The 11,830-nt window shown below is 27.3% G+C and overlaps 1 protein-coding gene across 1 annotated transcript; it reads right to left on the reverse strand.

The window, feature by feature from the left end:
- Positions 1-1,398: 1,398 nt before the first annotated feature.
- LOC107871079 (probable peroxygenase 5) lies at positions 1,399-10,670 on the reverse strand. The gene is made up of 6 exons (XM_016717874.2): positions 10,533-10,670; positions 10,317-10,418; positions 10,103-10,188; positions 5,906-6,000; positions 2,269-2,394; positions 1,399-1,646 (listed from the first exon to the last, which is right to left on the reverse strand). The coding sequence occupies exons 1-6, from the start codon at positions 10,642-10,644 to the stop codon at positions 1,508-1,510; spliced, it is 660 nt and encodes a 219-aa protein (XP_016573360.2). The 5' UTR covers positions 10,645-10,670; the 3' UTR covers positions 1,399-1,507.
- Between the last annotated feature and the right edge of the window lie 1,160 nt (positions 10,671-11,830).

Below are 11,830 nucleotides of genomic sequence, written 5' to 3' on the forward strand. Positions count from 1 at the left end.
TCGAGTGTCATGAGGACGCTAATTTTTACAAATCATTGAGGCGATAATTCAAATATCAAAGAAAACTATAATTAAAAATATATTAATGAATATGGTTTGATCAATTGGTCTACGTATTAAAAACTAAACTAAAATTATATAGAAAATTTTTCCCTAAATAAATTCTTTTGAGGACTACATTGTGAATGTTAATGTGTTAAGACTTGAGAAGAGAGATCTTCTATTTATAGAGATACAAAATCAAAGAAGAAACCTAATAGGAAAAAGATCTTTTCCAATAAGGAAGCCTTTAAGAAAGAAGAAACCTAATAGGAAAAAGATTTTTCCCAACAAGGGAAAAAATTTTCACCAGAAAGGTAATTCTAATTATGATAGAAAATCATGTAAAGTAGGAAATTAATGGCAAATCTTAACAAATCTCTCCTTAGCCTGAATTTCTAACAAATCAATCTTGATCTTATTCTTTACATAACTTTCATATATCAGTGTTGCTTGGCATACTTAAAAATTGAAGAAGAAACCTAATAAGAAAGAGATCTTTTCCAACAAGAAAACTTTTTTCCATTAGAAAGGTAATTCTAGTTATGGTAGAAAATCAGGTAAAGTGAAAAATTCAAGACAAATTTTAATAAATCTCTCTTTGGCCTGAATTTTCTGGTAAATCAATCTTGATGTTCTTCTTCAGATAATTTTCATATATTATTGCTATTTGGCATGTTTAAAAATTAAAGCTTTATTTGGGTTAAAAGTTTATGTGTCTTTTCGGGTTAAAAATATTGGAGCCCTTTGCAGAATTAAAAGTGAGCTTTATTTTTAAAGATGTGATAGTAGAATTGGAAAATTGTTGAAAATATGTTTGAAATTTCTTCTTCACATACAAAAATCTTCATTATCATCAAATTGGTTGGATTTTGATTTGAAACTGCTTTGAACTTGTTTTTAATCTCGTTTCACCACACCATTGAACCACAAGCTCTGATACCACTTGTTCGGTTCAAAGTTGACGGGGTGTCATGCGAAGCTAATATTTTATAAATCATATAGGCAATAATTCTGATAACAAAAAAAATTATAATAAAAATATATTATTGAATATGTTTTGCCCAATTGGTTTACATCTTAAAAACTAAATCAAAATAATAAAATTTATTTGAGAAAATCTCATCCTAAACAAACTTTTTGAGAACTATACTGTGGATGTTATTGTATTATGACTTAAGAAAAGAGATATTCTATTTGTAGAAATACAAAATCAAAGAGATATTTTTCAACAAGTAAACCTTTAAGAAAGACGAAACCTAATAGAAAAGAGATCTTTTCTAATAAGAAATTTTTTTTCCATTATAAAGGTAATTCTAATTATGTCAAAAAATCAATCCATCTCAAAATTTTGAGATATGAGGAAGAATGAAAATCACAACACCAATAGTAACATTAATAGTGACAACAACAATAGTAGCATTAACAACAGAATACAATTACTTAATTAATAGTGGAACTAGAGTCACTACTTTGAAGCCTGCTCCTGTGCTATTTGCTCGAAAAGGCTTCCATCGTAGACAGCTCTGACGGTTTCTTTGGTCAATGTGCCATTATTACTTTTTCCTAAATCATATAAAGACTTCCAATCTACAAAAGCATTTGCCCTACACATATAAAGATTTGAGTTGAAAAATAAAAGGGAAACAATTTCACCAAAATGGAAATAAGGATAATTAATGTACTTCTGATCCATTGGTCCACTATACATATTAAATCCTAAATTAATATATATATATATATATTATGTCTCCTTTTACATAAGAAATATATTATATTGAGATTATTTTTTAAAATTACATTACCCTCAAATATGGAGTAAGAGTAACACTATACATTTGACATAACACATGGTAATTAAATGGTTTTATAGTAAATTAACTATTGCCTAAATTTGTGAAGATTACTTAAAAAAAATTATCAAAAAAGAATATTTCAATTAATTCAAAGTTAGATGCTCTTAATTAATTAAATATAACAATGGAATAAGAATTTGTTGATATTTCAAGGATTAAAAACGGTAATTTTCACATGAAATATTGACAACAATATACAAAAACACTATATATTGACTAGTAATCTTTGTGTTCAAATTTATATGATATATTTGCATTTGAGTTAGTCCTAAAACTTTTTTTTATTATCATTTCATAAGTTATATGTCTAGTCAAGCAACCCCACAAAATTTCGAATTGAAGGACAAGAAACAGGGAAAGAGAGGATATATACCATCCATAGTAGTCCTTTCGTTCTCTGTTAGTCTTGAGCAGTTCTTTCACTTCGTTGTAGGTTAAGGAATCTGGATTTTGATTTGCATGCTTCTTAAAGATCTCCTCAAACTTCTCTGGCACAAACCTTCAAAAATATCAAGTCGATAAAATTTAGTACATGACTGGACCATGTGTAACGTTCTGCATAATCACTTTGGTTCATAAATAGGAGCCGGTTCAACATGTTACGTGTGTTCATTAATTTTTAGCCATATCTTTTTATAGGAAAAATTACATTTCAGAGATAAAATATAAATTCTTAATTATCGGGCATGATTAAGGTTTAAAATAATTACCTTACATGATTATTTGTTAGTTTTAGGGATTCTTTGTTAAATGGCATTTTCAAGTCTTCTTTTTAATTAAATAGACTATAAGTTTTTTTTTAAGGGAAATGACCCATTTTTTAGACAAATCTATTATCTATCCGATCGATATATAGACAGATTGATTGTCGATCCGACAAATCGATTATCGATTCGACAAATCGACTATTGTTCGATAAATCGATTATTGATCCGACCTATATATGGACAGATTGATTATCAATCCAGCAAATCGATTATCAATCCGACCCATAAATGGACAGATCGATTATCAATCCGACAAATGAGAAAATAGAAATAAGTCATTTTGCTAAGAGATAATACATCAAAAAACCCCTGAACTTGTCCCGACAACTTACTTTAACACTTAAACTTTATAGATAATTATTTACCCCCCTAAATCTTTTTGAAGTAATTATATACCACCTTAAAAAACAACATCACTCACTGCGGAGAGTGTATTACACTTGTGCCTCGTCAGCGCTACATCAACGCCACATCAGCGCCACATCAAAATTTATTTTTAAAAAAGTGACCCCACTAATTTATTTATAATACAATATTAAAAAAAAAAACTCTCCCCCCCCCCTTCCGCCTACCCTGCCCCTATTTTTTCTTCTTCAAGCCCCACACCCCCCCTTTATTCTTCCACCCCCACCCCCACCCCCACCCCCGGCAGTCTGCACCCCCACCCCAAAATTCATAATGATGAATTACGAAACAAAGCTTATCAAATTCAAACCAAACATCCAAAAAATTCAAACCAAACATCCAAATTTAGGTACGAAATTAAAATTTATGGATTAAATCAAACATCTAAATTTATCTTTATGGATTATGAATTATAAACATCCAACATCCAAATTTGTTTGTTTATTCAAATTAAAACTTGCACCAACAATCAAATTTTTTATACATATATTTTTTCTTGTAAAATTGATGAAATCTAATAAAAATGGAGATGGTGGATTTGAAGAAGGAGAAAGGGAATTGGGTGGGGGTGCGGGCTGCCAGGGGCGGGGGTGGGGGTGGGGTGGATTAGAGGTGAACGTGTAAGAAAAAAATAAAAGAAAGGGGTGTAGAGTGGGGGTAGTGGTGGAGGTGTAAGAAAAAAAAAAAAAAGAAGGGGGGGTGGGGGGTGGGGGGTCAGGGTGAGGGGTGGGTGGCTTTGGAGAAGAAAGGGTGTGATTTGGATATATAGGATAAGAAAGGGTGTAATTTGGATATATAGAAGAAGAAAGGGTGTGATTTGCATATATATATATATATATATATATATATATATATATATATATATATATTATAAAAGTGGGACCATTTGTTTTTTTAAATTAAATCACGCATTTTAAAAAAAAAAAATGCCACGTCAGATTTAGGATTTAAATTAATTCGTTTTAAAGATATTAAGGGAGTAAATAAACGCGTGTTAAGTTTAAGTGCTAAAATAAGTTGAAGTGACAAATTTAGGGGGGGTTGGATGCATTATCTCAATAATTTACACTATGTATATAACCAATACTCTATGCATTGAATTTTCATCATTAACTTCTCTTCACTTCACTCAATTTTTCTGTTATTTTTCTCACAAAGCTTTCAATTTTTCAATATTAATTTTCATGGATTTCAATTTTTAGATTTTTTTTTTTGTGTTTGAATAGTTAAAAAAAAGTGGAGTCTTTTTTGTACTTTATTTATTGGGATTTCAAGATAAGACAGCCCACTGCTACTCCGATCAATAAGATGAAAAACCGACACTTTCATCACCGTCACCATGTTGCCGGTTCTACGCCGTCATTAGAACCACCACTTACTACCGATCAATTAATCCAACCAGAATGACCGAAGGAGGCAAAGATAGAGAGAAGGGCAGTTGGTGGTTGGAAAAGATAGTGGCGGTGTTCACGACGGAATCATCTCAATTTTCTGACCTCATATTCAATTGAATGTTTGAGACATACCTTAAACAATTTGACCATTTCTTGACCGTATGTAGTGTTTCTGCTTCATCTCAATTTTCTGAAAATTTAAAAAAAAAAGAGTATATAATTTAAAAATTGAATTGTATATTAGTGTTCATTTCACAGAGTGAATCTTGATGAATTATTTTAATAATTGGGTATTTGATCCAATTTTAGTGAGTTTGGTAATTGTATATAGGTGATTTAATTGTATTCGGTCTGATTTTCGTATGTTTTTGTATGTGGATATACATTGTATATTTTTTCATTTGAATATTTTTATATGCATATGAATGTATTGGATATATATTTTTTGATTTATATATGTATGCAAGTTTGTTCTATATTGGTATACACACACACATATATATATATTATGTGTTGGTTCATATATACATTATGCATATACATATGTGTATACATTTGCTCTGTATTTGAACTTATAATTATATATGCAAATGCATATACATATGCATATCTGTATATATGTATATACATATGCATATAAGTATATCTGTATCTATATACATATAGTGGCTTTTATATATGGTTTATTACAAACTCGAATGAGTATATCAACATATTAGGATCCTAATATACAAATGTTCAAGTGTTTAATTATATATGTATAATATTATACGTTTATACAATATAGTATTGATATACATATGCATATGTTTATTCAATACATAATATACATATGTTATACAAATGTGTTTGTTTTCAAAGTTATATTGTACACACATATAATATTATATATATACAATTAAACGAAGAAACATATACATTAGAATTATAAAATTCTAATGTGTTTGTATATACAATTTTAAATATACTTTTAGTTAAGATTCAGTTGTATAAAGTATAATTGATTTATATATATTTGTACTAAAAATGATCAATTATGGTAGGAGAATAAATAATCAGGCATGAAAAACGAATAACGATCAAATATGGAAGGAGAATAGTCGGTGTTTTCTGTCATATATAAGCTTAAATGATCAATTATAGAAGAAGAATATTGGAGATAGTTAGAGATAATACTGGCATTAATTAATTTCCTTTTTTTTCTAATTAACAATAATTATATTTGTATAAATAGGCTCAAAATACATTTGGTTACTAACTAATATCTATATAATGTAATTAGTAAAACTTAAAACATAAAATTAGTTAGAAGGGATCTAAGTTGTTTATATGTGAAGTTTTGCCAATTTTATATATGTATTAAAATATATATTCATTAAATAACTATTTAATTTGGATATAGGTTACGATAATTTAATTATTTACAAGGTAGGCGTGAATTTACCTCCCTTCAGAGTCATAAGCACCAGAATCACTGCCGTGAATGGCATATTTGATATTTTCTACCACAATGGGGAAGAGTAGAGATGGGCATTTTCCCTATATAACACAAACAAAACACTATATACATTAGTATCACATAAAATTCGAATTAGTATAAATCGTAATCAAATATGCATGAACAACTTGTGAGCCACTTTCAAAGCCCTAAGTTTATTTTGACAATTATTCTCTAAATTACTTTAGGAAATTTTCGGGGAAAAGGAAGTACTTCCTTCATTTACTTGGTCTCTATGCTAAAGATAGATTTTTCTTCTTTTTTTCCATTTTAATAAATTAAGATAAATTTATTATTTTCTTCTGGTACTACCTAGTAATCAAATTTAGATTTTTAAATTATAATTAGTAAAGTTACTTTAGTAAATAAATATACAATAATTTTTTAAGTTAAAAGGCTAAATTTATACGGGGAAAGTAAAGTGAGATTGATGGAGTATATATATTATTAGGAGATCGGAAAATTTAAAAGATTAGATTTCTTTTAAATTTCTTGAGATTTATTGCAGGATGTTCGAATGATTTCTTATATTTCAGGTTATGTGTAGGCCACAAAATTCGAAATGTTTTACATTTTTTGTTTTAGAATTTGAGAAAATTGAAATTTATGGTCCTTATATACAGATTATTATTTTAATATATGAAGTACAATTATCAATGAATACCAGAAAATAATTTTTACTCTTTTGCTTGCTGATTTTACCTCACCCCCACCACCAACATGTCACTCTCAGTCTCGGCCATAATTTCATATATTGTCACGGACGTTCCCCCACTATAACATAATTGAATCAGGAAATTATTTTTTGTGCATGAAAATAACTACTATATTTTAAACACTATGACAATAAAAGATGGAAGACTACCCACTATTACAGCTAGGGTGGGTGTTCGGTCGATTCGGTCTGATTGTTTAATATCGGTTCGCTTTATCGATTTTCGGATTGACAAAAATGACATCCATAACCAAAAATAAATTCGGTTTGGTTCGGCTTTTACAAATTCGATTTGGCTATTTTGGATTTTTATTTCAGTTTGAAATATTTAAAGTAGTTAGCTTCTCTTTTTCATTACTGAGCATTTAAATTGATGGATTTTTTTAGAAAATTATTTTTTTCAAACCTGTTTTTCATTTCCAAATATCAATAATTATAAATAACTCAACATGGATGAAATGAAATGAAATAATCATAAGCTTAACATAATACATAACGTCATTAATCATTACATATAATATAACCTTGCATAAATAGTCTACAAAACAACACAAAACTCATAAAAATAGTCCATGAAATAACATACTTTCTGCATAAATAGTCCATAAAACAGTCCAAAGTCACCAAAATAATCCATAAAATATTTGAGTCATTAAAACAATCCATATGCGAATTTGCTGTTAAATGTTAATTGTGAAAGTAAATTACTAAATATTATATATATATATATATATATATATATATATAACATAATATTATATTATATATATACATAATATAATATTATATTATATATATATATTATATATATAATAAAATATATATATTATTTATAAAATTTCGGCTTAAACCAATTTTTTTTAAAATTGAAAACCGAACCGAAAAATTGAAATTCTAAAATAACAAACCGAATCCAAATCGAAAAATCGAAACCAAAATTAAATTTCGTTTTGGTTTTTCGATTTTTTCGGTTTAAACCAAAATATGCCCACCCCTAATTACAACAAGATCAGTTTGATGGGCGGTTTATCGTTATGGTGAGTAGTTTTGATGACCTTTACTATTACCGTGAATAAAGTTAAATTACTCCCTCCGTTTTATATTAATTGACTTCTTTCTAAAATATTTATTTTAATTTAATTTTTTGTTTTATAAAATCAAGAAAATATTATTATGTTCTTCCGATACCACTCCTATCATTAATGACTAAAAAAAATGTATAATTTTAAATTTATATTTTCAAAGCATAATAAATAAGTATAATTTGGTAAAATAAACTCCTAATAAATTTTTTCTTAATGAATGTGTCAAGTCCATAGGGTCAACTAATATAAAACGAAGCGAGTACTTTAATGGAATATAAATAATTTTATTTTTTTGATTTACTTACTGTTATAATAATTAAAGTTTAGTGTCAGCTTTAATTTAATAGTCGCTTCGTTTTATTTTACTTTATTCTTGTTGACTTGACATGTCTTACAAAAACATTAGTCAAAGATGTACCTTACTGAATTAGCCTTATTAACGAAGCTTTGGAACATTAAATTTTACTATTACTTCCTCCGTCCAACTTTAGTCATTCATTATTAACTTGATAAACATGTTAAAATTATTATTTTTAGTTCAAAATAAGTAAATTTTTGCTTTAATGCACACCTATTAAGAAATTTTTTTTGACATAAATTGTAATTTACTTTTCATCTTTACCCTTTTAGATATTATCATATTACTCTTGAAATTCTAGCCACATTAAAATAAAGTCAATTTAAGTCTCTTGAAACTCATAATCTAGAAAGGGTAAATAAAGGGTAAAATTAAAAGAAATTTTCAATATGTCTCTTGAAGAATGAACAATTCACTTATTTTGGACGTTGAAAAATAGCTCAAAAATTCACTTATTTTAAAATAGAGGCATTTATAAATAATAGGGGTATTTTTACTATATTACCATTGAAACATACTCCCTTCGTTTAAAAAAGAATGACCTACTTTTCTTTTTAGTCCGTTTAAAAAGGAATGACCCATTTCCTTTTTTGACAATACTTTAATTTCAATTTTTCATATAATATGTTTAAGACCACAAGATTAAAGGGCACTTTGGTACATTTGACACAACTTTAATCTAAGGCCACAAGATTCAAAAGTCTTATTTATTTTCTTAAACTTTGTGCCAAGTCAAAATAGGTCATTCTTTTTAAAACCGATGGAGTAATAAATTGAAAATCTTCAAGAATGTGCTAAGTGATAAATAGTAGTATTTAATAGTAAGGATAGAATAAAAAAAAAAAAAATTTATTCATTGATTTTTCAAACTAGACTAGTGTGGACAAAGAAATCATTACTTTATATAGTTATTTTGTACAACGGTAGAAATGAAAAATATATACTCCCTCCTTTTTTTAGTCAAAACTTTTACCAATATTTTAAAATGTGTATCTTTATCAAATTGAAAAAAAGAAAAATTGTACTCCCTCCATTCACTCTTAATTGTAACTATTTTTTTTATTTGATTTTCATTTTTCACGTCATTTTGACAAATCAATTTTTTTTTTATATTTTACCCTTAACATTAATTACTTATTTTCTAAATCAATTTCTAATACCTATTACAAAACATCAACTAATAGGGGTAATATGATAAAGTCACTGCACCAATTATTATTTTCTTAATAAGTGTGTCATGTCGAAAAGTGACAAGTAAAAAAAATGAGGGGAGTCATTTATAGTACTTTTTATGCAGTTTTTGATTATATAAATTTTAATTTTAAAAAAATTAATCTAATATAATATAATTTTGAAATTTAGTCAAATTAACTCTTGAAAACGAAGAAAAAATATAAAAAGAAATTAAGAGAACGATAAAATACTTTTAATTTCATAAATTGAATAATTAAATTAAAATAGTTTTTAAAAATATTGTCAAATAAACGAACAGGTGGAGCGATATCAAAGTGGGTATTCCAAAATTACTATAATTTAAAAAACAAAAGATATTTCTTCCGTTTAAAAAAGAATGATCTAATTTGACTTGACACGAATTTTAAGAAAATAAAAAAAAAATTTGAATCTTGTGATCTTAAATTTAAGATATGTCAAATATACCAAAATGTCCTTCAATTTTATCGTCTTAAATATATCATGCAAAAATTTTAAATTAAAAAATTACTAAAAAAAAAAATGGATCATTATTTGTTTTTAAACGTAACTTTACTGTTCAGCGTGGCACCACCATACGTGTAATATAATTAAGGGATCCCCTCGAACAACTAGGCAAGTGCTTAATCTGATTTCTACGCCAAAAGAGAATTCTGCCTGACAAATTATATGAAGAATATTTTTTTATTCTTACCAAAATTATATTGTATGCCCTATGAATCCATATACAGATCAAAAAATACATAAAGACCACTTCTTTATATGGAAATTACCGGTCGAGTCTTGTGACTGAGAGTGAAATGAATGAGAACAGCAGCAAACATAGAACGGAAAATACCACGCCCCATCTTTCTAAAAGCTGAAACAATTATAAATCAGAAAATACTTAGGACAAGTCAAGAAGACGAAAGCATATATATTAGTGATAAAATAAAAGAAAAAAAATGTGAGCTCTACATTCATTTAGGAGAGAAAAGAAGGAAAAACCTTGGTACGTTTCTGAAGGGTAAATTATTCCATCATTATTGATATCAAAGAACATGACATGCTTTTCCAAAGGAGTGAGCTCATGATTATTTCCAATTTTTTCTGCATGTATGGGACGCAGATATATTATATATATAGTAGTTGTTCTAAATAGGACAAACAGATTCAGAAACTATATGATCATAATTCATAAAGGAGAGAAAATTTGATACGTACCCGCAGCTTGACTACAGCTGGTTGAGCTAGCCATGGCATCTATATCCAACGAAAAGAATATGAGAATTTGTAGAGAAGAATGTGCTATAAATAGAAAATGAAGGAAGAACATAAATTAAGATTACGTAAAATACTTTGTTTCTTATTCGCTGTCATACGTAAACTACTTTGTTTCTTATCCAATGTCAAATATATATTTCGGAGTTCTGATTAATTCAAATTTATCTCATATTAATTTTAATCACTTCTTGAAAAGGAATTCTGATTAATTTAAATTTATCCCATATTAATTTTAAAAGGGAAATCACTCCTTAAAAAAAATATTTTTGTTCTTGAAATTCAAATTCCAAATATTTTATCCATCTCATCACAATTCTCAATAATTATATAAGTATATTAACAAGCTTGTTGATTGAAATCGAGGATGAGATGTCCACTTGTTATGCACTTAATGATATATACTATAATAAGGTCAAAAAAGATAATTCCATTTTGGATCTTCGTTTACAAGTCATTAACTAACTTACGTGTTTAAGTTCTTTGTATCTACCTCTTGCTTCGGTGTCTAATGATAGCCAATAACTTTAATTTTAATTTGGGAAAATTAACTATATAAACTTATTAGATTAGTTATTACAAGTTATAGCAAAAATTTTAAGTTTTCAAATTATAACAACTTTCATTTAAAAAAAATACATAAAACGTTTTTTTTGTTTTGTTGAAAATACAAAAAAGTAATTAATGAAAAAGAAAAATTAAGATTTAATACAATTAATATACAATTTACCATCCTTAAATATAGTTAACCTTAATTACTGATATTTAACCATCTCAAATCCCTCTAATCGTTGTTTTTCCTTCTATTTTAATGCTTACATTAAGAGTTTCTATCTTCATACACTACCTTCCTCTTTGTACACGATGAATTTGTGGCGGTAAACAAAAAATCTTAATTTCAGCGTCTGCAAACAAATTGCTGAGCATTATAATTTCAAAGAAAAGAAAAAACAAGTATTTCATTTGATATCAAATATGAATTTTTGTTAATTTGCATTCAATCATGATAGCTCATGGAGGGACATGAGAGTCATCAGGTTTGTTAAATTTTCGTATGAAAATGGATATTATCCACTCGAAACAAATGTAAAGATTTTTTTTTTTGTGTTTTTCAATTCTCTATTGAAGAGGTTCCATCATCATACACTTTCTTCTTTTACCTACAAGATTATATTATTCCAGTAAATCAATTTCATAATTTCTTTTTATTTTATACAACTTCTAAGAATTTTTTTTGAAAG

The sequence above is a fragment of the Capsicum annuum genome, unplaced genomic scaffold, assembly GCF_002878395.1.
Source record: "Capsicum annuum cultivar UCD-10X-F1 unplaced genomic scaffold, UCD10Xv1.1 ctg999, whole genome shotgun sequence".
Lineage (NCBI taxonomy): Eukaryota > Viridiplantae > Streptophyta > Magnoliopsida > Solanales > Solanaceae > Capsicum > Capsicum annuum.